Source organism: Culex quinquefasciatus, chromosome 3, assembly GCF_015732765.1.
Source record: "Culex quinquefasciatus strain JHB chromosome 3, VPISU_Cqui_1.0_pri_paternal, whole genome shotgun sequence".
NCBI lineage: Eukaryota > Metazoa > Arthropoda > Insecta > Diptera > Culicidae > Culex > Culex quinquefasciatus.
Window position 1 is genome coordinate 160,355,147 of NC_051863.1, and position 27,148 is coordinate 160,382,294.

The following is a 27,148-nucleotide window of genomic DNA, read 5'->3' on the forward strand; positions in this document are numbered from 1 at the left end:
ATTTTTCTGCATTAAAATGAAAAATAGTGATCAGAAATGGTTTTAAATCATGTTTTTTTTTTACCGTTGTACATAATAATTTAAATAAGGCTTTAGGATCCTATTGTACAAGTTTTTTTTACTATTAATAATTGAATTTTCTGCAATACAGTCCAGACACGATTATCCGAAGTTTCGATTATTCGAAGTTCAATTATCAGAAGGATTGTATGGGACTTCGGATAATCGAATCACGAACACAAAAATCCTTGTTCTTCTTTTATAGTTTAAAACATTAACTTCGAGTTCTGCGATCCCATTTTAGTCGAATTCAAATAGTTGATTGCCCATTGAATAATAAAATGCTACCGCCACATTGGCCGCCATCTTGGAATTAAAACATGTATACCACTTTAGCGTAATTTATGGGTCATACCTAAGCTCGATTATCCGAAGTTTCGATTATAGGAGGTAAAATTTTTCCGAGGCCTTCGGATAATCGAGTTTGAAATGTTTTTCTTTTTCCTTAATTTAAGGAGAATTTTGAAGAGGAAAGTGGATCAAGACTTCTAATTGTTGGGGACATTTTGAAGGAGAGTACAACAATTTAAAATAATATTTGCATAAGTCCAATACATCACCCTTAAATCGAAAGTAGCTATCAGACTATTAAATTTCATACACGACCCGGGCAGACGGTAATAACAAAATCAATAATATTTCAATAACAAATCCTGTTAAAATAACAAAAAGTGTTATTATTTTATCCTGAAGTTCAACTTCAAGAAGAAAAAATAATAACAGTTTCTGATAAAATAACAAAATTTGGTATTGAAGTGATATTATATTGAAAATGTTTGATAACACGCTAATAAGAGGAAATGTTATACATTTCAAAAACTCTTCTAATAACAAAATTTGGTATTCGTTCGGTATACTGACTTAGTAATAAAATTACCATAAATCGCATAAATGGAAAAGTTTCTAAGTGTCCATAACATAATCTGTTATTATTTTTTCTTTTGTTAAATATGTTTAAATCTTTGGGATATTTTGTCTAATTTCGTCGGGGTCATTATTTTGGCCATGAAATGGGGTCCTTAAGCTAAAATTATTCTAAAAAGTTGAAATTTTGAAAGTAGATTTTTTTAATTATTTGATATACCCCCTAAGGGACTTTGCTAAAATTGGTTAGAACTATGGGATAATTTTGACCAATTTCGTCAGGGTCATTATTTTGGCCATGAAATGGGGTCCTTAAGCTAAAATTATTCTAAAAAGTTGAAATTTTGAAAGTTGATTTTTTAAATTATTTGATATACCCTCTAAGGGACTTTGCTAAAATTGGCTAGAACTATGGGATAATTTTGACCAATTTCATCAGGGTCATTATTTTGGCCATGAAATGGGGTCCTTAAGCTAAAATTCTTCTAAAAAGTTGAAATTTTGAAAGATGATTTTTTTAATTATTTGATATACCCCCTAAGGGACTTTGCTAAAATTGGCTAGAACTATGGGATAATTTTGACCAATTTCGTCGGGATCATTATTTTGGCCATGAAATGGGGTCCTTAAGCTAAAATTATTCTAAAAAGTTGAAATTTTGAAAGTTGATTTTTTTAATTATTTGATATACCCCCTAAGGGACTTTGCTAAAATTGGTTAGAACTATGGGATAATTTTGACCAATTTCGTCAGGGTCATTATTTTGGCCATGAAATGGGGTCCTTAAGCTAAAATTATTCTAAAAAGTTGAAATTTTGAAAGTTGATTTTTTAAATTATTTGATATACCCTCTAAGGGACTTTGCTAAAATTGGCTAGAACTATGGGATAATTTTGACCAATTTCGTCGGGATCATTATTTTGGCCATGAAATGGGGTCCTTAAGCTAAAATTATTTTAAAAAGTTGAAATTTTTAAAGTTGATTTTTTTAATTATTTGATATACCCCCTAAGGGACTTTGCTAAAATTGGCTAGAACTATGAAATAATTTTGACCAATTTTATCGGGGTCATTTATTTCACCATGAAATGGGGTTTCAAGCTAAAATTAATCCGATAAAATTATCTTTTGAGAGTTTATTTTTTTTTAATTTTTGTTTTATTCCCTAACGGAATTGATTTATTTAATGAGAATCTTTGATGTGTGAATAACAAAAACTGTTATTATTTTCACAGAGCCAGGAAGTCGGAGCTGACGTTGAAGTTCGAGCTTGAGTGAGACCTCGGAGACTGCATCGGATTCAGCAAATTTTCAGCAACTTTTACTTGGAGTCGGAATCCGTGAAGTCGGGTATTTTTAGAGAGCTGAAGTCGTCGTTGATGTCATATCCTGCATCCAGAGTCGGAGTTGTCTTCAAAGTATGGAGGTACCCGACTCTGCAGCCCTGACTAGTACAGATGAGTTATGGCAACTGCAGGTTTATTTGCAAATTAGAAATAAACCAAAACAATAACTTTTTTGTTATGGAGACATACCAGTTCAATAACATTTTTTGTTATTATGCTGCTCCACCTTTCCGCACAAAAATAACACATCTTGTTATTCCTTCATGATTCCTTCTGTGTTATTGGTTTGTTATTGCAATAACAACATAATAACAGTTTAAGTTATTCTTCGAACAAATCTTTGTTATTGATTTTTGTTATTTTAACAACTAATCCGATCATCCGAATAACATATTCCGATCTTCTCACAATATCAAAAACTGACCTTCGTAAGTTATTTCCGTCTGCTCGGGCTTCCAAATCTAACCCCTTTCCCAAACTTGAGCCCCAATTATTTTCAAATCCCACAGCTCATATTTCTCGCTGCTGCTGCTGTTGCCAACTTCCTTCTGCGTACTTGCGACATATCCCAACGCGTCATGTTCATCAATTTTCCATCAAATCCAAAACCCACATCAACTTCACATCAATTTGTCTCGTGTTTCTGCGCGACTCACAGGAAAAAAGAAAATTCCAACCCCAAAAGCCGGTCTGTGCGTCGGAAAGATTTACAGAAAAAAAAAATTAGCTCTGAGTTTCCTTCCAACCACGTGACGGTCTTTCGAACAAGCCGTGCGAAAGTAATTTTGTGTGTAACTGCAAGACGGCGACGAAGACGACGACGACGGTACAGGTGGCGGAGATGCACAACTTCCTGGCCGTGGTCGGAGTGCGCCAACTTTGTGCACGTGCAGCTTTAATGGGCTTGGAGTTGGAGGGGGTCGAACGGAGATTACGTGATGTGAAAATTTTTGTATCACGTGTAATTCAAGTATATATATGAAAATAAAATATGAAATATAAAATAAACTTCATTTATTGTTAGAGGTTCTACGATAAACTAAGAGTACATTTGTATTATTTTAAATTTGGCAATATCAACAAATCAATCATGGACAACCCCTTGTTTCCACTTTCCGGCAGTGTCAGCCGAGAGAATGCCACCAGAAGGTATTTTCCGAAGGCCGTGGCTAGACCGCTGCTCTGCTGCGAGCTGGGAGCAGACCGAAGAGAGCATTATTGTGTTTTAATGACCTGTGCCGAGTGTTGCAAGTTTGCTCGCGAGAAGTTGCTTTGCTTTTACTTACTGCGTTGGCGACTCTTGTTTTAAGCTTCTTTTTGTGTTTTTTTACCCTTCATCATTTTCTCAGCTTGGCCGAACGCGCACCGAGAAAGTCATGAAGAGGTGTTGGGGGGAGAGGGAGGCGGGGCAGTCTATTGAATTGAATATTTTTAGCTTTTCTTAGGATAAGCATTTTAATTGGATTTATAGGCTTACAGATATAAACTTAATTACATTGCTCATAACTGGAAACAGTATATTTTTCCGGTGTGGTAAAAACCTGGATAGTAAATAAGCTTACTTTATTATTTAAACGAGTCAAATTAAAAAGTTGTCAAAGGCAAACTAATGGGAAATTGGAGGAGCTTTCCGGTAAAAATATTTACGAGACTCAAAAATCAATTCTGTCATATAGAAATTGCCAAAAAACCCAAAAACCTATTTTACAGTTCTTTACAAAGAATGGACTTTTATGTAAAATATTCCCTCTATTGTTTTCTGAAAGTTTCGACGTTTAGACCACATTTCAAATAAACAGTTTTAGTAAATGATTTTTGTATTTTTGCAGGAGAAACATACCATCCTGCATTTTTCGTGAGTCTTGTTGTAACATCTTAGGATATTCCATCAAAATTGTTTAAAGAAGTAAAATCGTGACATCACCTTTACATTTAACTTTTAAACTTAAAAATCTCATAGAAGTGGCGTGTATTTTTCTTTCAGTGTATTTTTTTTAGAAAGCCCGTCCAATTTCCTACAAGTTTGTCTCTGACCGCGTTTTGATAGCAACGGCTTTGAGTTACACTTATTTTTAAATTACAAAATACAACAATATTTAAATAACTAACGCCCTTCTCAAATGTTATTTTTGAGCACACAATAATGGCTATAGGATAGCATGTCTACAAAAGTTCATAGAAATCGGAGAGGGTCTGGTATAAAAGTATCAGAAAAAATCCAGATTTGAGCTGGAATTGCCAAAAAAAATAATATTTTTTTCATGATTCGTTTATATGAAGTTTCATAAAAACATTCGGATAATCGAAACTCCTGATAATTTAGGGTTCGGATAATCGAGTCTGGACTGTATATGGAGAACAGCTCCCGGGCAGACGGTAATAACAAAATTAATAATATTCCAATATCAAATCCTGTTAAAATAACAAAAGTGTTATTATTTTATCCTGAAGTTCAATTTCAAGAAGAAAAATAACAACAGTTTCTGATAAAATAACAAAATTTGGTATTGAAGTGATACTATATTGAAAATGTTTAATAACACGCTAATAAGAGGAAATGTTATACATTTCAAAACTCTTCTAATAACAAAATTTGTTATTCGTTCGGTATACTGACTTAGAAATAAAATTACCATAAATCGCAAAAATGGAAAAGTATCTAAGTGTCCAAAACACAATCTGTTATTATTTTTTCTTTTGTTAAATATGTTTAGATCTTTGGGATAATTTTGTCTAATTTCATCGGGGTCATTATTTTGGCCATGAAATGGGGTCCTTAAGCTAAAATTATTTTAAAAAGTTTAAATTTTGGAAGTTGATTTTTTAATTATTTGATATACCCCCTAAGGGACTTTCCTAAAATTGGCTAGAACTATGGGATAATTTTGACCAATTTCGTCGGGGTCATTATTTTGGCCATGAAATGGGGTCCTTAAGCTAAAATTATTCTAAAAAGTTAAAATTTTGAAAGCTGATTTTTTTTATTATTTGATATACCCCCTAAAGGACTTTGTTTAAAATGGTTAGAACTATGGAAAAATTTTGACCAATTTCGTCAGGGTCATTATTTTGGCCATGCAATGGGTTCATTGAGCTAAAATTATTCTGAAAAGTTGAAATTTTGAAATTTGATTTTCTTAATTATGTGATATACCCCCTAAGGGACTTTGCTAAAATTGGCTAGAACTATGGAATAATTTTGACCAATTTCATCGGGGTCATTATTTTGGCCATGAAATGGGGTCCTTAAGCTAAAATTATTCTAAAAAGTTGAAATTTTGAAAGTTGTTTTTTTTTAATTATGTGATATACCCCCTAAAGGACTTTGTTTAAAATGGTTAGAACTATGGAATAATTCTGACCAATTTCGTCAGGGTCATTATTTTGGCCATGAAATGGGGTCCTTAAGCCAAAATTATTCTAAAAAGTTGAAATTTTGGAAGTTGATTTTTTATATTATTCGATATACCCCCTAAGGGATTTTACTAAAATTGGCTAGATCTATGAAATTATTTTGACCAATTTTATCCGGGTCATTTATTTCACCATGAAATGGGGTTTCAAGGTAAAATTAATCCGATAAAATTAACTTTTGAGAGTTAATTTTTTTTAATTTTGTTATATTCCCTAACGAAATTGATTTATTTATTGAGAATTTTTGATGTGTGAATAACAAAAACTGTTATTATTTTCACAGAGCCAGGAAGTCGGAACTGACGTTGAAGTTCGAGCTGGAGTGAGACCTCGGATACTGCATCGGATTCAGCAAATTTTCAGCAACTTTTACTTGGAGTCGGAATCTGTGAAGTCGGGTATTTTTAAAGAGCTGAAGTCGTCGTTGACGTCATATCCTGCATCCAGTGTCGGAGTTGTCTTCAAAGTATGGATTCAAAGTCGCTTGGAGGTACCCGACTCTGCAGCCCTGACTAGTACAGAGGAGTTATGGCAAATGCAGGTTTATTTGCAAATTACAAATAAACCAAAACAATAACTTTTTTTGTTATGGAGACATACCAGTTCAATAACATTTTTTGTTATTATGCTGCTCCACCTCTCCGCACAAAATAACAAATCTTGTTATTCCTTCATGATTCCTTCTGTGTTATTGGTTTGTTATTGCAATAACAACATAATAACAGTTTAAGTTATTCTTCGAACAAATCTTTGTTATTGATTTTTGTTATTTTAACAACTAATCCGATCATCCCAATAACATATTTCGATCTTCTCACAATATCAGAAACTGACCTTCCCAAGTTATTTCCGTCTGCTCGGGGAGCTGACGGAAAGAACATGGGAATAACATATTTTTGATATTTGAAAATACTTGGTCAATAACATTTTATATTATTTTTAACAAGATTTGTTATTATTCGTTATGAATTTTGTGTTATTCGATTGTTTTTGTAATAACAGACGAATAACATTTTCAGTTATGCTTCGAACAAATCTTTGTTATTATTTTTTTGTTATTTTAACAACTAATCCGATCATCCCAATGACAGTTGAAGGTATTCTTCAAAAAATATTCCAAAGTTGTCAATATCAGACCAATAACAAATTTTGTTATGATAACATAAACTGTTATTCAACCTTTCTGCAAAAATCGATTTTTCAAGAAGAATCCATAACACTTTTTGTTATTTTAACAGTATTTGTTATTGAAATGACATGAATTTAGTTATTACCGTCTGCCCGGGTAGTTGAATAACTACAATAATCTTGCAACAAAAAAAGTCAATTTCCAATCTATTCCGGGCCCCGAAAAAGATCAACTTGTCCAATTTAACTTCACTGTCACTGACCGATTTTGGTCCGATTATAACTTCCCAATTTCGACATTCAATCCCAGAGTCAAAAATAGACAGATAAATAATCTGTTCCCTCCCCTTGAGCTTTCCAACCATAATTCCTCCTAAATGGGCGCTTCACACGAACAATCTTTTCAACTTTGCCGAAAATGATCGAAACGTCCGTGCCAATTTCGAGGGATATTTGTTTTATTTATAAACTTTGCCCACCTTCCCATCAGGACTTTGGCCAGAGGGATTTTTCTTGTTCTGACCTCTGTAGCAGAACATGGCTTCTTGAAAGTTTTAGATTTTTTTAAGTATTGTTTTATATTTTGTTAAAACATTTTTTTTTAATATTAATTGCACACCCTTTTCTCAGCGAATCGGACCAAACCCCGCCAAAGCTATCGATCTTGATAACTTTTCGTTTGTTTTTTCCGAACCATCAGGAGAGGATTAAACCAAAAGAAGCACCAAAATCCCTCGACTGACTTTTTCTTCCTCGTTCTCGGGGAATGAAAATCCTCATCATCCGTTTGGTTTGGTTTGGCTCGAGGCCGTACCCAGATAAGCTATACGTCTGGTCTAGTCTGATGGGTCCTCTGAAGTGTGCCAACTTCCGTTTGGAAGCAAAAAGCTAAAAAAAAAGAGACAGGAAAAGGCTATGCCTATGAAAAACTCAACTCGGATGGGCGAGGATGAAACGAAATCACTCAATAGTATTGATTTCTGGTCTGATGGTTCTTCTGAGGAGGGCGAAATTACATCGTTACAGCCAACATCATCTCTTCATCTTTCCCGGCGGCTGTTGGGGAAGGATTTGATGTGCTTTGAATATGGGAGCTCGATTGCTTTTATTTGTTTATGTATTTATTTTAATGGAGAGCAAGTTCATTCAGATGTGATGGGTGGAGATTCTCAGAAACGCATGGAATGTATGAATATTAAAAATCAATAAATTGAGCTTTTATCAGGTTATTTTGAAAATTCGGAAAAATTGTATTTGTTCTTGATGCATTTTTAAACATTTCTGATAAAAAAGGTTAAGTATCATGAGCTTAAGTCAATTTCATTAAATTAAAATTTAATATTAAATCAAACAAGACATGACTTTAATTAAGCAAAGTGCCTTAATTATGCTAAAATGAGTAATTTTATCAACTTAACCGATACAATTTAAAAATAAAACAAAAGATGTGAAAATTAATCAGATTGAGAAACAGATTCCTCATTTTCCAATGAAATGTTTGATGTGTCTGTTTAACTTTAAGAATCATTTTTCCTTGAATTTTAAAAAAGTCTGCCAAATTCGTTGGTTTCAATTAAAAGTATGAGCTAACAGATCGTCGCTGGTGTGCTATCTTGTGACACGTCCTATCAAACAAACAAACGAGTCAAATTTAAATGCTGCCAAAGACCAAATCATGGGAAAATGAACAAGCTTTCTGCAAAAAAAAAAAACAATTTTTGAGGATGCAAAATCAAGTCCCAATACACAGAAAAATTACCGAAAACCAACATTTTAATTTTCAAAACCTTTTTTTCAACATTTTCATTTTCAAAACCGTAGTATCTTAACACTTGTATTTTCAGGACTCGGACTTAAGAATAAGATCATAATGGAGATTTTATGTAAAATTGCCTTTTCAATCGATTCACATTTTCAAGAAATTACCACTTTCTTGAACAGTTTGACGTTCAGACCAATTGTCAAAAATGAGCTTATAATAAATGATTTTTATTTTTGTATTTTTAGCCGATACCTAGATCAAAACCAAAACAATACTTTAAGCATGAGCATGAGCATGAGCATGAGAGATCACCCATGGTTGCCCCTCCGTTGCTGAACAGAACCGTAATATCCTTTCAGCACTACTGATTATAGGCTTCGACGATCTAGTAGTGTTTCCCTTATCAACAGCATGTATGAATGCGCTGAAAAGATAAAACACCATGATTGCTAAAGCTAGATCAGTTGCGAATAGGTAACAGTCATTGGCCACCAACGGCGCCCGCCATGTCAGTTTGTAGACCTCGATTTTAAGGGACGGGAATGTTAGTTAGCGCAGGTTGCTACTAGGGCAGCTGATTTACTCTGTGCTTACACCCCACGAGCGCCAGGAACCTGAAAACTTGTTAGTAGGATAGGGTGTTTGGTCAGGATTCATCATAGAAGATGATGATGCGACCCAAAATCATAGTGTTTGTTTAACGGTATTTTGTTTTATTCTCAAGGCAAGCAATCGGATGCTGCGGATGAGACATTTCCCGTTTATCTGTTGTTAAATTTTAAATGAAATGGTTTAGTCTTAGACAGCCGGCTGTGGAAAGATAGAACCAAAATCATATGAAATTAATGAATGAAGGATTGAACAGTGCAATTTTTAACTTGAGATGATTTAACGAGTTTTAAATGATTGATGTTTAGTGAGGTACTGGTTAACGTTGCGAACGACGAGTTACAATGTTTATCGAACTGAAATGGTATGATAAGGTTTTGTTGTTGTAGCACACCGAAAACGGACGCAAAAAATTTTGCGACCCAACGAAAAGGCATCGCAAATCGAACTGGCTAACTGTCATCGGGACAGCCAGAGCCAGCCGCACCTTCACACGCACGCGAAAGGAAGCATAGCATAGCATAGCATAGCATTGGTGTCTACCCGTAGCTGCTACTTCGTTATTGACCAGGACCCCCAAACATTGCTCCGTGGACCACAGATGAAAAGTAGGAACCAATCATCACCCCTTCGCAATTTTCAAAGGTCCCTATCGTGCTGATCAATACCGACGCCGGCCACGACCAGTGGTAAGAACACGGGAATTCGACCGCGATTCTCCAGAAATTCTCCGTCGGCGTGCCTTCCGATCAACGGTGATGTAGGAAGGGCTTCATTCATTAAAATTATTTTATATCATAAGCCTTAAAACATATCCGTCGACGTGCCTTCCGATCCTCGATGATATGGAAAGGACTTAATCCAGCAATACGACTTGCTTGTCTCAAAAAACTAAAATCGGATCGTTTCTATCGAAAACTATATAAAGAGAACAAAAATAAAATTCATCGGCCAACGAACGCGCGAACAAAAATAAATGAAAAAAGAAGAAGAAGAAATCCAATCACCCCATGCACTCGAACAGCGACACAAAAGAGACGGAAAATAACACGAAAAAACAGGACTGAGCGTCCACACAGGCACCGCACTACTGATCAAAAAAAAACCAAAACAATACCAAAACAATACTTTAAATACAAATACTAATACAGAATCGTGGTGCGCGTGAGAGAAACCGTGGAGATCTCTCTGATGCTGTGTTTATACTACTTTTACGCAGACATAGGCAAATCGAGTAGCCGAACTCGCCCGTAAAAACCAGCTGTTTACCACGTGCTCGTGGTACATCAAAGAACACAGCTGATTTTGACAGACGAATTATTCTACTCGATTTGCCTATGTATGTGTGTAATTTTGTTACAAACTAATATCTCTATGACGTTTGAAAACAAAGCGCACCGCGTGTTTTTTTTTCGCCGGGATTTAGTGGATTCATCAAGAGACGATGGATTTTAAAATAAATTTGTATGAAAAGTCTCGTCTGTTTGTCTCTGGTAATATCTTAATTCATAAATGATTTCAAAAACGTCATAGAGTGTTCCAATCTGGTAGGAAGTTTGCTGTCGATTGCACAAGTTTGTTCAAAAACATTGAAGTTTTTGTGTGAAAACTTAAAACTTACTGCATGATAAAAAAAGACAAAGAATATAAAATAAACCTAAACTAAAGCCTCTTTTCTGTGTCACTCTACCAATTCACAACATGTTTTATTCAGTCGATTGGCCACATAACACTTTCGCTGCAAAATCTGCTCTACCTTTGGGAAAAAGCTTCCAAAACTCCTTCCTTGCCTCCTTCAAATTCAAACCCTTTCACTGTCATTGTGAACATCCCAGTTTTCTTTTTGTTCAACCAGGGTTGCGAATGAGCGAGCGCTCACGGAAGGCTTGCTCGCTCCAGCTGGAGCGTGAGTTTTTATCAGGTAGCTCGTGCTCGCTCACGCTCACCGGAGCGTTTTGCGCTCACGTGAGCTGGTGAGCCAAAGTAGGTAGTTGTTTTTTCCTGTTGAAGCATCTGCCTGTTTGAAACGAAGTTTCTAGAACTATCTCAGCACAGGCAGCAAAAACAATCAAGAAAGTGGTCGAACAAACAAAAGTAGGCAATGAAATGGATTTGATCAGCGAACCGAAATTTACGTTCTATTTAAAATCTAGAGATTTTTCGAACAAGGAACAAAAAACTAATTTCATAATGTAAACATTCATTGACGTGAAGAGATGCACTGTTTGTTCACAAATCAAATTCATATTGAACCATATTGTATTGTTGTTATGTACAAAAATATTGAAATTTTAAATATATTTTATTTATTTTTAAATAATCTTTTAAACAGTTACAATCATCCTTGTTCAAAAAATCATACATAACTTGTAATTGAATATTTTCAGAGGTTTGGTAGCGAAAGTGTTGGAAGAAGAGCCAACCGTTTCGTGGTGAAAATTATTGACAATTTATTTGATTTGAGTCAAAAGGGTTATTCCAACCCTTAAAAATTTTGAGGCATATATTCAAAATAGAACTGTTTCAAAAATGTTACCCTATTTCCTACACAGAAAAAAAAATCATGGTAATATTACATCTGGGAAGGGGTACATCTTTTATGTCAGAAAAAATGTGTAATTTTACCTCTGGAAATGTGTAATTTTACCACTTTTCTGGTGTAATGTCACTTTTTCAGTCTAAATTGAGGTAAAATTACATCATAAAAGAGGTAATATTCAACCTTCAAAAATTACAGCTTCCAAATTTACATTATTTTTTTCTGTGTAAAATGTTTGCCAAATAAAGACTAACCTTATAGAAATGATTAGCCGTTTCTAATCACTGAATCACTGAAAGATTTAATAAACAGAATAACTTTTTTTAATGGTAGCTAGAGGGTGACGATTCTCGAGATTTTCAATTTCCCGGGAATCGAGAGTTGAATTTGGTCATTTCCCGGGAATTCCCGAGACCCGGGAGTTTTTTTTACTATGCCAATAGTGCTAAAATTTAATGAAATGAAAGTTAATAAATTTGTTTTTGTTTTCTTAATAAATTCAGTTAAAATTGATTCAAACTAATTCTATGAAACGTTAGTTTAAGCAGCCTCATAATTTTAAGGAACTATATGAAACCTTTTGATTTTTTTCTGAAATACAAAATCGTCTCCTGAGCCTTTTAAGACTCAAAATTGTAGTTTAAAATATTTACGAATCTTAATTCGCACTGAGTGATTTTTCAAAAGTTGCACAAAGTTGTTATTAGATTTTTGTAAAAAACTACATAATAAAGCTAATATATAATTTTCCAGTATCGGGAATTTTGCAATATGATAAACATCGACTCAAAACAACAAATTAAACTGTTTTTTTTTGTAATTTTTAGGTCAACTATAAAATTTCATTGAAGAAATATTTAGAGTTATCAGGAAAATTCATATGTTCACAAAAAACTAGATTATGAGGATTGCTATGCTCAATAGAAGATTACGGAATTAAACTTAACTTGAAAAATCCTTTCCCTCTTAGAAATAATAAAAAAATATTTGAAAATAAAATATTTGATTTCATGTCTAGAGTGTAACTGGAAAATATTTTTAAAGGTAAAATTTGGTTTCCAAATTTTTTCTCAATTCTAGGGTTTGGAATTTTTGACAAGTTAAAATTTAATCTTTCTGAATAAGAAGATTAGAGAAGCATTGGTTTATTCGAAATTGAACATCGAACATTGAACATCGAACATAAAACATTAAATGTTCATAACAATTTTTAATTTTTCAAATGTTTTTCTTAATAGTTTATCTAAGTTTGCTTCGATATTTATAAGTTAAAAATTTCCCGGGAGTCTCGACCGAATTTCCCGGGAATCGAGAGGTCCAAAAATGGTCGTTTTCCCGGGAAATTTTTCCCGGGAATTCACGCTCGTCACCCTCTAATGGTAGCTCATTCTGACCCGCAATCTGGAAATGTAGTCAAAACACTGATTAGGTACATAAAAACAGTTTAATGTTATAGCATTTAACCTTGAATCGAGCTTACTAAAGCATAAATCCTCTTAAATCAATTCATTGTTTTGTAAGTTTTTCTATGGTTTACAGGCCCTTTTATTTAGGCGTCTATACCCCTCCTCCCCTCTCTGCTACAATAAGGCCTTTGAATCCTAAAATATTTATACATTCGACTGCATGTCTAAAAAATTATTTGACCCTTGCGAATCCAACCTTTTATTTAAAAACATGATTGATGAAAATAAGCTATTCCAATTCATATATCATCAAATTTGTTCACAAAGTCATATTTCCACAGCCCCACAGCACCTTACGCAAAAAATCCATCTAGCATTGAAAAAAAAAACTTTCTCAAAAACGTTAAATGATTAGCGACACGTCCAAAATGAGCGCTCCGTGAGCGAAATATGAGCGCGAGCGCGAGCGTGGAGCAAACGCGAGCTGAACAAATCGGAGCAAACGTGAGCGCGGGCAAACGTGAGCTAGCTCGCGCAGCGCTCCTCCTCACGAATGAGCGAAAGTGAGCGCTCACGAGCCCGTGAGCGCGTGAGGAACGCAACACTGTGTTCAACCCACAAGGGAAAAGATAAAAATCAATGTAAATAACTGTTCTTCGCGCGTTTCGCCATTTTTTTTTTTTGAATCAGCATCTGCTTGTGCTATACGTATATGTGTTTGTGTGTACTGTTGTGTATTTATTACCTTTCAGCATTATCTTCTTTTGACATTCTAGAACGCCGCCCCCGTCACCGGAAGCTTTAAAGCTTCTTCCATCACCTCCCACCTCGTATGGATTTTCGGGTACAAAAAGGGCGGCTTATAAGTGAGCTTTTTTGCCAAGAAGGCAACATGTTAATGCATATGTGTGACTAGAGGGAAGTCGTGTCATTTTATAGGGTTACCAGTTATTGTTTATTCGAAGATCAATGTTTTTGATAATATTCATAAAAATATACACCGATTTATTTCTTTCGCTAAATCGTTGCCTAATTTTATGATTCAACGAATTTTATTGAAAATCGATTCCACCATAAAGCCTCGTAATCGTCTAGGAGGGACGCGTAGACTAATCTGAATCGAAACAATAACGATTCGCGTCGTTTGATTCTCCGCCAAATCCTGCTGCTCCTCCAGTGGGATTTCCCTCCTTCTCGGTTGTAGATACGCCACAACATCAATAACACCACCAACAACAGCCCAGCTGGAGGATTATGCTCCAAGCACACATCAAAATGGCTATTGAAGCGTATTTTTCTCCCAAGGAAGGAGGAGGTTTGGCACCCAGCTGCTTGCATTATGAACGCAGTCAGTTGTTACCATAAAAATGAGTGGCTCACTGTGAATATCTGCAAATTATAGCCGTGAAGAGTGCCATAAAAATCGTTTTTATTTGGCTATTGTTGGTTGTTATGACACGTGCCGGAAATTTACGAAATTTGATCGCCATACTGAAGTCTTTGTAGTCATTCGAAAAAAAAAAAACAAAAATATGTTTTGGTTGGTCACTTTTTCGTTTGACACTTTTTTAGTTTGTACCCAGTTGGTTGGTCAAAGTCAAACTAAAAAGTGACGAACTGTCACTTTTTTACACGGCGCTCATGCACACTATCAAAACAAACGTTTGGTCGTGTGTGTAAACCATGTTCGTTTGACAACAATTGTTGTCAAACCATCGGGGTTTGAGTGTATAGTAATTTATGTATACAAAGTTTTAAAGACATCTTTCCATAGCTGAAAAAAAAATTAAAAGGGCTAATCCCTTTGGCCAGTTGTCGCATTTGCATCAATTTTCAGGGAGTGACAAGATAGCACTGCAAGATTGAAACTACTTTTATATGTAAAGTGACAAAAATGCAGGGAGTTTTTTCGGATTTCGTTGAATATCTCAGAATTGAAATCGAATTTTGGGGATCTGTGAAGGTCAAAATGTGAGGCATTGTGAGCTGCACAAAATGGCGTTCTTAACTCAATTTGTCCCAAATTTGGCCCAAAATGCACGTAAGACAAGTTAGCACGACGGCAACGAGCTGTGAATTGTGGTTTTGTTTTGAAACGAACACGGATAACATTCGAGGTCACCCCGCGGGGACAAAACCCTTAAAGATGCCTAAAACTCAGAAACTTTAGTCATCTCAAGCAAAAACAATCAAAATGATAGCATCTTCTCGATTTGACGATTCCATCTGCCAAAATTAAATTCTTGTTCGACTTCGGCTAAACCTTTGGAACGAGAGAGGAATTTTGTTGGCATTTTGGTGAAACCAAAACGATGATGCTTTAGTTGCTGGATTCCAGATCAAATTTGCGAAATTGAGTAGAAAGAAATTCTCAGAAAGAAAGAAAAAAAAACAAGATTTATGAACGCTACGTCCTCCAGCTATTGGCATTTTACCCCTGCTTGGGGACTAAATCCGTAACTTTTAATAACTTAGAATATCTAATCAACTCAAGAACCGTTCCACCGTTCTGTCCTGACCTTTCGTCTGAAACCGCTGAACCGACGACTGAATCTCATCAAAACCGCTCCACGAGTCGAGATTGATCTCTCGCTGTACAACAGCTGTTTGAAGAGCTGGGAAAACTTTGGTTCGTTCGTTTTAATTTCCCGACTTGGCCACTAAAACTGATTGCATCTGTGGGACTGGCTGGCTGGCTGCTGCTGCTGCCGTTTCTTTGAAGGTTGGAAAAGATGCGCTCGGAGTCCGCTGGAGCCACCACAGCTGATGTGGATTCAGTAACGGACATGTCCTTTGCTGCTAGACCACGGGAAAATGTGTAATTTTGCCTCTAGTTAGGTGTATATTTACTATTTTTTCGATGTAATGCCACTTTTTCAGTCTGTATTGAAGTAATATTACATCAAAACCTACAGTTAAAACATTTTAAAGAAACAATTTATACAAAATCCATTCCACTGAATGCTCTGTCCACTCATCGATAATCCACTTTGGTGCCCCCCCCCCAAGAGTAGTCCAATAACCATTAAAAAGCTGGCCATTTATCCACAAGCTGAAATAAATTTGGGGGCCGGGGACAAACTCCAGTAAATCACCAGTTGTATTTACAGGCTTTATTTTTCTCTCTCTTATTCGCAGATTCGACGAGAAAAGCTCCCCAGCGGCAAGTGCCTCCCCGTCGCGGTCCCCATCCGCCACCAGCGTAGCTTCCGGCAAGGATAATCCCCCGCCAGTGGAACAAGACAACAATGCCGGTGAACCTGAAGCTAAGGTCGTCGATGGTGAAGCCGAAGCCGATAAATTAGTTACCAACGATGAATCCGGTGAACTCGAGCTCGACTTTCCGCTGCCGGAGATTCCCGTGAAGCACGATCTGGGAACGTCGTCGGACGCCAGCTTTCGGACTGCGACGGACAACGACACTGCGACAACTACGACGACCACCACCGGGGATGATGTGAGGAGATCTCCGAAGGTCTCGAGTAGGAACAAAGACAAATCGGGCGCCGAAGAGATGCACTATCGAAATCCAAACGACCCCAAACCGACGTACCTGTTTGGGGAAAATCTCAAAAAGAATGAAATCTTCCTCAACAAATCGGGCTGGGTGCAGGTCAGCCAGCCTTCGCAACACCCAGGAGGACCCGGCCCGCAGCGAGGGTCGGCCGTCCGGGCCAAATCACTCCAGTCCGAGTTGATGTCCGGTGGGCCAAAGGTCTCCCGGAGGTACATCGAGTACGACGAGAATCGCTACGGCAGGGGAACCAAAATTGAAGATCTCATCAACCGTAACGAAGCCCGACGGAGTCAACTGCAGAAAATCCAAAGACAGGACAATGTGACCATCCTAAAGATCGACCCCCAACATCCGGGCGGTCGTCCGGAATGTCTACCAATCAAACGGAACCTGGCAGACAACTCACCACCTCCGGTAACCCCAATTCTGTCACCACCACCGGCCTTCCAAGACTCCAAGTACAAGACGCGCCTCAGCGATATCAAACCTGGCACCAGGATCTTCCTGTCCGTCGTGGACAACGAGAACCGCAACCCCAAAGGAATGGTCTTCTCGCGCAGCTTCGAGTACGACCTCCGGCAACGGTACGCAGCCGGATCTTCCTCCCAACACCAAAACCCCCCGCAACAACAACAACAAACGCAAAAGCAATCCTACTCGGACTTTTCCAAAAGTTTCGACTTTGAATCGTCCCGCTCAGCGGCCATGCCCAAAACCACGGACCAACCCTTCATCCGGCGGAACCGATCGCCGACCTTCGCCACCCTCACCGGCAACTCGCCCAACTACCTGACCAAAAAGGAAAAGCCGAAAGACCCCTCGCCAGTCTTCCCCAAGTCCATCCCCGGCACCGGTCTGCCCAACTCCGGTGGGTACGAACCTCTGAAGCGGTTCGGTGACAAGAACAAATCGCTCGACTCGATGATGTCTTCCAGTGGGATGGCGGGAGGAGGAGGTGGCCGTTCGCGGCGGTCACAGTTTTCGACCAAGGCCAACTCGACGCCCGGGCTGCCCACGTACGGAAGCAGCTTCCGGTCCGATTCGGTGGGCAACACGCGGCTCAACTCCTGTGATAGTGGAGCGAGATCGGGTGAGTAGTTTGGAACTTGCAAAATATTTTAAATTAAAAAAAAACGAAAATACTAAAACACTAAAATACTAAAATACTAAAATACTAAAATACTAAAATACTAAAATACTAAAATACTAAAATACTAAAATACTAAAATACTAAAATACTAAAATACTAAAATACTAAAATACTAAAATACTAAAATACTAAAATACTAAAATACTAAAATACTAAAATACTAAAATACTAAAATACTAAAATACTAAAATACTAAAATACTAAAATACTAAAATACTAAAATACTAAAATACAAAAATACAAAAATACTAAAATACTAAAATACTAAAATACTGAAATACTAAAATACTAAAATACTAAAATACTAAAATACTAAAATACTAAAATACTAAAATACTAAAATACTAAAATACTAAAATACTGAATACTAAAATACTAAAATACTAAAATACTAAAATTCTAAAATACTAAAATACTAAAAAACTAAAATACTAAAATACTAAAATACTAAAATACTAAAATACTAAAATACTAAAATACTAAAATACTAAAATACTAAAATACTAAAATACTAAAATACTAAAATACTAAAATACTAAAATACTAAAATACTAAAATACTAAAATACTAAAATACTAAAATACTAAAATACTAAAATACTAAAATACTAAAATACTAAAATACTAAAATACTAAAATACTAAAATACTAAAATACTAAAATACTAAAATACTAAAATACTAAAATACTAAAATACTAAAATACTAAAATACTAAAATACTAAAATACTAAAATACTAAAATACTAAAATACTAAAATACTAAAATACTAAAATACTAAAATACTAAAATACTAAAATACTAAAATACTAAAATACTAAAATACTAAAATACTAAAATACTAAAATACTAAAATACTAAAATACTAAAATACTAAAATAAAAATACTAAAATACTAAAATACTAAAATACTAAAATACTAAAATACTAAAATACTAAAATACTAAAATACTAAAATACTAAAATACTAAAATACTAAAATACTAAAATACTAAATACTAAAATACTAAAATACTAAAATACTAAAATACTAAAATACTAAAATACTAAAATACTAAAATACTAAAATACTAAAATACTAAAATACTAAAATACTAAAATACTAAAATACTAAAATACTAAAATACTAAAATACTAAAATACTAAAATACTAAAATACTAAAATACTAAAATGCTAAAATACTAAAATACTAAAATGCTAAAATACTAAAATGCTAAAATATAAAATACTAAAATACTAAAATGCTAAAATACTAAAATACTAAAATACTAAAATACTAAAATACTAAAATAATAAAATACTAAAATACTAAAATACTAAAATACTAAAATACTAAAATACTAAAATACTAAAATACTAAAATACTAAAATACTAAAATACTAAAATACTAAAATACTAAAATACTAAAATACTAAAATACTAAAATACTAAAATACTAAAATACTAAAATACTAAAATACTAAAATACTTAAATACTAAAATACTAAAATACTAAAATACTAAAATACTAAAATACTAAAATACTAAAATACTAAAATACTTAAATACTTAAATACTAAAATACGAAAATACTAAAATACTAAAATACTAAAATACTAAAATACTAAAATACGTTAAACAAAAAAGCTAAATAATAAAATAAAAAAATCTTAAATTTATAATTTCAAGATTGTCGAAAATTCAAAAACTCATCATATCTCTCCAGATTACTCCAACGACGGCGTCGAAGACGACGACGACGACGAAGAGGACGTCAGCGAGGACCAGTCCTCCTCGCTGGCGCTCAGCTACAAATCAACCACCTCGTACATGAACCAAATGAAGGGCCGAGCAGCTGCGGCCGCCATGTACAGCTCCAGTCAACAGCAACAACAACAACTTCAGCAACAGCTATCCGGTTCCGGCAACACGTTAACGGCTCACGCCGCCCTGAAGCCGCAACGCTCGCTCACTCCGGAACGGCTGTACGACAACGACGACTACGAAAGCATGCGAAATCTGAAGAAACAACGCTCGCTAACGCCGGAAAAGCGGTCCCGAACGCCGGACGATCGACCCTCGAAGGCGGCCACCGCACGTGGCAAGGGTGAAATCAACAGCTCGCAGTCATCGCTGGTCTCACGGCAAAGTTCCGGCTCGAGAAGCAGCACGCTGGAGCGACGGTACGACGAGGCTTGCATGAGTCGAAGTACGTCGAGCTCTAGTTACAGCGGTGACGAAGCTCACACCTCGTCATACCGAAGGAGTCAGCTGAGGGGAGGTTCCGGAGCGAATTTGCGGCCAGGGAATGTCGGTGGAGATTACAAAATTCGAAGATCGAGGTAAGACCCGTTGCATCGTATATTTATGGTGTGTGTTAGTGTGATGCTTGCTTCTTCCCGAAACCATCTGAGTGTCGTTGTCACCAATACATCAAAAACCAATGTTTCGATTGTTCTCTCTCATCCATACAAGCGCATTTCGTGTTCGCATTCTGCATTTACCCCCACATATATGCCTATTGCTCATGCCGACCCAAATCGATGTCTAAAGTTAACCACCCGAAAGTCTCGAAAAAAAAATCAAATAAAATCTTTTTTCTCAAATTCTTTTTGTCTTACCAGAAACCACAAAAAAAAAACAATCTAAATGTTTTCAAAAACAGCTCGTGAAACAAGAACAATAACCAAAGTCAACACACCTACCACCCAATTCTTTCTTGCAGCAACCATTGTTTGGCAGACATTATGTGTGTGTAAGTGAGAGAGACTCAGAGAGGGCCGACCGAAACACAGCGCATCGAAATTCACGCACACGCACGCACGCACGCACGAATGTGAAACGACGACAGCAACCAGTGACGAACGCAACCGCACGCACACAAAAAAAACAATTGGCTCCACGCGCTCGTGTGTGTGTGATCACATTCTCGTGTGGTTTTCGTCACCACTAATATTGGAAATGTTTTAATTTGTTAACCAAAAATCAAAACAAAGCACACATTCATGATTCCATTTCCCTTGAATCCTCGTTTGCGTTTAAAATTACTGAATGGAATTATTGAAAGACGTCAATATTATTTAATTGACTGATTCGAGCATACTAAAAACAGTTTGAATAACATTTAAAATATAAATATTATTTTAAAACGCATCGATACATGCAAAAATAGTTTTGTATAAATGAACATTTAAATTCAAGCATTTATAATATTTTTTTTAACATTTCAACAAAGTTTATGCATAATGATTTACAATTAAAATTGAAGGGCACTAAATTAGCACAAAATTCTTATCCTTTTTTTAAATATGTCTTGTGAATTAGACTTGAGCAGACCGAAACATCATCGCTTCAAAATTTCTTTTTGTCCCAATCACCCCATCCCATCAGCACCTCATTAATCTGGCTACCAAAATTCAAAATTTTAGTCCGGTAAAGCTAACGTTCTTCAAGCAACGCAACCCGCAACGTAAACCACTACACTCCACTCACTCCGTAGAACTTAGAACCTAGAACGCGCCGTCGCGCCGTGGTAGTATAACCTTCCTGCACATCTCAGCTTGGCCAGCCTGAACCTAACCTGAAAATCAAACAAAGATCGCGCCAACTCTTCCAATATCTTCCCGACAACACACACACACACACCAAGCACTAAGCACCTCTCTTTTTTCCTTCTTCCACCCTATCTCTAATCCGTAGATCCCTGCAGCTGTCGGAACGTTCCCCAAGTCGGCAACTTCTCCAGCAACAGCAACCAGGTCAGCCGCACAAGGTCGTAGTGCGGCAGCAACGTGCCTAAAGAGCGGCCGGCGTACCCTGGCGGTGCGAGGAATCCGCCCAAGTTCCGGGTGTCACCGAACTCCACGCTGGACCGACTCCGACGCGAGACGGCTTCGCACGCCATGCACGCCGGTCAGGTCGACGTGGTGGACAACAAGACGAGCAAAAGCTTCGACAACAACAACTACGGAGTGTACGAGTACGCGGACTTTGACAAGAGCAAATCGTTCGACGAAAACTACATTCTGGACGATCGGGAGAAGCAGCGAGCGTACGTCGCGACGGAAGGTCGATCGTATAGCCATGATCGCGTGTTCGGATCAACGGGGACCTCATCGAGTAACGAGTACAGCCAGTCTTCGTCGTCGCGAAACAGAACTAGTCCGCAAAGTTACGGGGCGCGGTTGTACGACCACGAGCTACAACAGTATTCGGAGTTGGGCCGAAAAGCCGCCATGAGTCGATCGCCGATCATCGGGGTTACAGTGGACGAAACAGAGGAGGAACTGCTAGGGATCGCTCACCCGTACCTGGATCCGCCAAGTTAACGCAACAGCACGGTAGCTTCCAGAAGGACTTGATGTACGCGGGAATGAGAAGTCTTGGAACGCCAGACTCGGAGTACGACGATCGGACGACGACGACGCCGGATGATCCCGCGGCAGCGGCCTTCAAGGAGGCCGAACTGGTCAAGAAGTTTCTGTACGCCGCCAAGAACAAGCAAATGCAAAGAGAGTCCGGAGGACGTGGGGTGGTGGTACCTCCGGCCGGAACGCCCACCTCTGGAAGGTATTGAAATCTCCTACTCTTCTAGAAAAAAAAACGAAACTACTAAAAAATCGAGCTAAATTGAGATCAAGAACCGGAAGCACACAGGTCACACAGTAGTGTAGTGTTGCGCACCTTAACCTTAACACACTGTCTCTCTCACCCCAAATAAAAAAAACCCTCCCGGGAACGAATCGGTGAAGCCGGGAAAGCCTAAGCGTACAACTAACAAGACTACTAACAAGGAATTTAAACAACTAGTACGATTAAGAAGCAACTTTTATAACCTTAAAAATACGTAGATTTTACTAAATCAAACAATCAAAACGCACTTGTTATACTGATGTTAACGAAAACCTGTTAATCTTATGGACCTGTTAAAAAAAAAACAAACGATGAAGTGATTCAAAAGTGTTCTAAAAAAATCTAAACAAAACAAAAACTATACTAACTCGCTGTGTAGACGCACACACTAACCTGTAGTAAGCAAATTGGTCCCCCACCGCTACCACTACCACCACAACTCACGCTAGTACCAAAAACCCAAAAAAAAAAGACACTGAAGACGCGCGCGCACCCAACAGTCTTCGACCCCGCCCCCTCCTTCAATATCTGAACCAAGCTTTTCCCCTTATTCCATATTTTCAGTTGTACCGCTAGTTCCTGTGACTTTTGGCCACACTGTGGCGCGGCCACGACGCCGCAAACGCTGACGGTCGTCGGCCACGGCCAGTTGACAAAGTCGGGTAGTGAGAACTGTTTGAACAGACGAAGTCTCGTGGTTGGTGACATTGTTCCTACCGGTGTTAGTAGTGCAGGTGGTGCTGGTTCAGGTGAAGTGATTGTAATCAGCGGTGGAAGCCGCGGTGCCACGATGGTCCCCGTCAAGGCCAACAGTTACGGGGGCACGAGCGGGCACGCCCCGCTCCGCAAGCAGCAGAACGTCGAAATCCACGACCGGGATCTGCCGGCGGTGCTCGGAACACCGCGCTATCTGTACGGAATGACCTCGGCCAAGGCAAACTCGATAACGTTCCTCGGCGAGCACGAGATGCCGATCACGCGGGATCCGACCCAACAGCTGACCGGCGGCAGCAACAATCGTCAGGACTCGACCACTTCCTCCAGGAGATCCCGCGACGGGAACGGAGGAAGCAGCAACAGTAGCGTGAAAAGCAATAGCAGCAACAACTACAAAGTTAGTCGAAGTCCGAACAACCGCAGGCACGGATCGAACGGAAGTGGTGGCTCGGGATCGGCGGTGGCGTCGTCGGGAAAGGGGGAAGTTGTGGCCGTGGCGGCGGCGTCCACGGCTTCGGTGGAGAAGACTGGCTCTGGAAGCGATGGGCGTGATAGGAAAGCAAGGTGAGTTCAGGTGGGAGGATTTTGGGTATTGTTTCCGTAATAAAGAGGAACAATTTGGCAGGGTAGTTTGCTGGTTGTTGAACAACAGAAATATGCTCACAGCATTTGTCGATGGATGTATAAATGTCACTTCCGGTTCGTAAGCTCTATGTTTGCGTTTAATTCCTTATGCGGTCCAACAAAATGAACACAATTACCAAATCGACCAAAATGGACAAAACAACCAAAATAGCCAAACTACCAAAATGACCAAATTGTCCATAAAGGCTGTAATGACCAACCAAATGGACCAAAATCACCAAAATGGTCAAAACGACCAACATGACCCAAAATTGCCACAAGACCAAAAAGGCCAAAACAACCGAATTACCAAATCGGCCAAAACGACCAAATGACATAAATGGCCAAACGACCTGAATGACCAAATCGACCAAAACGATCAAAATGGCCAAAACAACCAAAATGACCAAATTGTCCATAAAGGCTGAAATGACCAAATCAAATTGCCAAAAATCACCAAAATGTTCAAAACGATCAACATGACCAAAATTGCCACAAGACCAAAATGGCCAGAACAACCAAATGTCCAAACGACCTAAATGACCAAATCGACCAAAATGGACCAAAATGGCCAAAAATACATAAATGACCAAATGACCAAACGACCTAAATGACTAAATCGACCAAAACGGCCAAATCATCCAACATGACCAAAATCACCATAAGGGTCGAAACGAAACATGACCAAAATTGCCACAAGACTAAAATAGCCAAAACAACCAAATCGGTCAAAACGAACAAATGACCAAAATGGCCAAAAATACACAAATGACCAAATGACCAAACGACCTAAATGACTAAATCGACCAAAACGGCCAAATCATCCAACATGACCAAATTGGCCAAAATCACCAAAATGGCCAAAACGACTAACATGATTAAAATGGTCAGAAGACCAACATGGCCAAAACGACCGAATGACCAAATCGACAAAAATTACCAATTCAACTAACATGACCAACATGACTAAATTGCCAAAAGACCTAAATGACCAAATCGACCATAATGACCAAAACGACCAAATGAACAAATCGACCAAAATGGGCAAAACGACCAAATGACCAATACGACCAAATCGTTTAAAACGTCAAAAATTACAAAATGACCAAAGCGACAAAAATGTGGTGATTGGTAATCGATTGCTTAGTATAGAGAAAGTAGTATATAATCGCAAGCTGGACTTTATCTGACTTTAATCGTTTGTTTGATAGGAAAACCATGAATAAAAATTGTTATGAAAGCACAAATAAAAAAAGTACCTAAAATGTTCATCAATGGGCAAATTACCCTTCAAATCCCTAGCATCAACCGGGACCAACACTGACTGGACCAGGCTCACCTTCATTATTGTTATGTGTGTTGGTCGGTTCACGTTCGCAATCTGATAAGTCGGTCATTATTGCAGGTATCCAATTGGTCATGAAATTAGTAGCTTTCACTATCGAACGAGTGTAGAGCAGCGGTCGGAAATTCTCTCTTTGTTCTACATCCGTAATGACAAAGGAAAGGGTTCACGCTCTAGAATGTGTTTTATAAATTTTGCTGCATTTAATTGAGAAGCTTTGCTTAAAATTGGCTTATTTGAAATTGGTTTTTCGATTTTTTTTTTCATATTTCATGATTGCATTCTGAAATAAATGTTCAGTATTTTAATTAATTTGTTGAGAATGCTTTCCGATACAGGACCATCCTTTATGGGTGGATGGAATTTTTTTTAAAGATTGCATAACATTAGGCGCATATATAATAACAACGTCATCTATTGTATTTTTGTTTTAATTGTATTACGTATTCTTTGCATTGTAAATTATTATTGAAAAAAGATATTCTATTAGGATTTTTTGCCATTTTTGTCTGTGCTCCAGGATATCAGTTTGAAAATGGATCTGTCCGGACAAATTATCGCAGCACTCAATCATTTTGCCAATACTGGGTACAATCACCATCCTTAGATTTCGGAGTATTTCCGTTGAGTTTCCTTTCCCCAATACCATCCACTCACTCACTGACAGTAATCTATTTTCATCTCTTTCCTTCCATTCACTCTTTTTTCTCGTTTTCGATATCGAACCCAACCGAAGCAGCAAACCATACTCGATGAGGCCCCGTTCGGCGTCTATCAAGCGGAAGTTCGAGATGAAGCTCAAAAGTCGCTCGCTGCCAAAGTCCTTCATGCGCCACAGGTGAGTGTTTGCTTTTAGATTATTATCAGCCTCTGTGTTAGCACGTGCAGGACGGATGAAGCCAAACGGAAATTTCCCGCGCGTTTTTCCCACTCTTTGATCTCCTGATAGCACCTGATGGGAACTATTTGGAAAAATATTTATGAAACCTACACGAATCGAAGGATCACAGAACATTATCGATTGCTTAAAGCAGTGGAAGTTGCATAACGTTAGGCGCATTCGTTTGAACTTAGCGCCATCTGTTGACTTTTGAAGTTTGCTCCGTTGCACCTGCGTTAAAAGTTGTTTCTTACAAACACCTTCCCCAAACTGGTCACCTTGTTTGCGTATATCTTTACTCTTATAAATGTTGCAGAAAAACAACTTTCCTGGGCGCAGTAAATAACTCTCCGCTTTAACTAGATTTGTTTTTTTTATGCAAACACCCACTCGTGTTCCACCCACACCTACGCTCGTAATAGAGTGAAAACAAAAAGCATTTACATTTGCATGGTAAGCTGGAAAGCTGTTACCAGTAGTACTACGGTATGAAAGTAGCCGGATTATATTGTACCTTTCTCGGGTTTCTTTAGCTATCACCGCTGCTTTGTAATACCATCAAAGAGGTCCCTTTCCTTAAGGCAGTTTTTGGAGTCAATTGAAAAGGATTTTTAAATATAAAATGTGATTAAGGTTAGTGAATTTCAACAATTTTGCAAACAGCGCGAAATATTAAATTTCCGTGAAATCTCGTGCTTAAAAACCCAAAAAAACAACTATTTTTAGAAATTTACTAAATTAACTCATATTTTCATTTTTGCAAAGGTATAATTTTAAAAGAAATCAGATTATTGAAACTTGATTGATTGAAGATGAAATGCATTTTGCTCACATATTTTGGCATGCGTTTTAGAACATTTTTTTTTATTTTGCCGTTTAATTTTCACGACATTCACAGCAAAAAATCCGATGGTTAAATCGCATGCAAAAGCATGCACATCACCTTTGTGAGCAAAAGCATGTAATATTGTATACGAAAACGTGTACACAAAAAGCATGAACAAAAGAAAAATAAATAAATTTTGCACACCCCAAAAATAACATCTGTAGAGAGTTCTATCTAGATTATCAAGTCCGCGCCCCAACCGTCTCGGCTATCTCAACGTTTTGTAAAAGTTGTGTTCAACGCCGATGTACCAGTAGGTTTCCCGTATGTCGTATACTGAATTAACGTAC

At 37.5% G+C, this 27,148-nt stretch overlaps 1 protein-coding gene across 3 annotated transcripts in view; it reads left to right on the forward strand.

Annotated features, from left to right (window-relative positions):
• The window catches only part of LOC6036581, a 292,677-nt gene extending 266,728 nt beyond the window's left edge, over window positions 1-25,949 (forward strand). Inside the window, exons 4-7 of one of the 3 annotated variants that reach the window (XM_038262714.1) lie at window positions 16,267-17,735; window positions 19,501-20,116; window positions 22,971-23,687; window positions 25,829-25,949. In XM_038262714.1, the coding sequence (XP_038118642.1) occupies window positions 16,267-17,735; window positions 19,501-20,116; window positions 22,971-23,687; window positions 25,829-25,934 (2,908 nt within the window). In that variant the 3' untranslated portion in view covers window positions 25,935-25,949. Of the gene's footprint in view, window positions 1-16,266; window positions 17,736-19,500; window positions 20,117-20,398; window positions 20,529-22,970; window positions 23,688-25,828 lie in introns of those variants that run through there. The other 2 variants (XM_038262715.1, XM_038262716.1) reach the window with 2 other exon arrangements.
• Window positions 25,950-27,148: the final 1,199 nt, after the last annotated feature.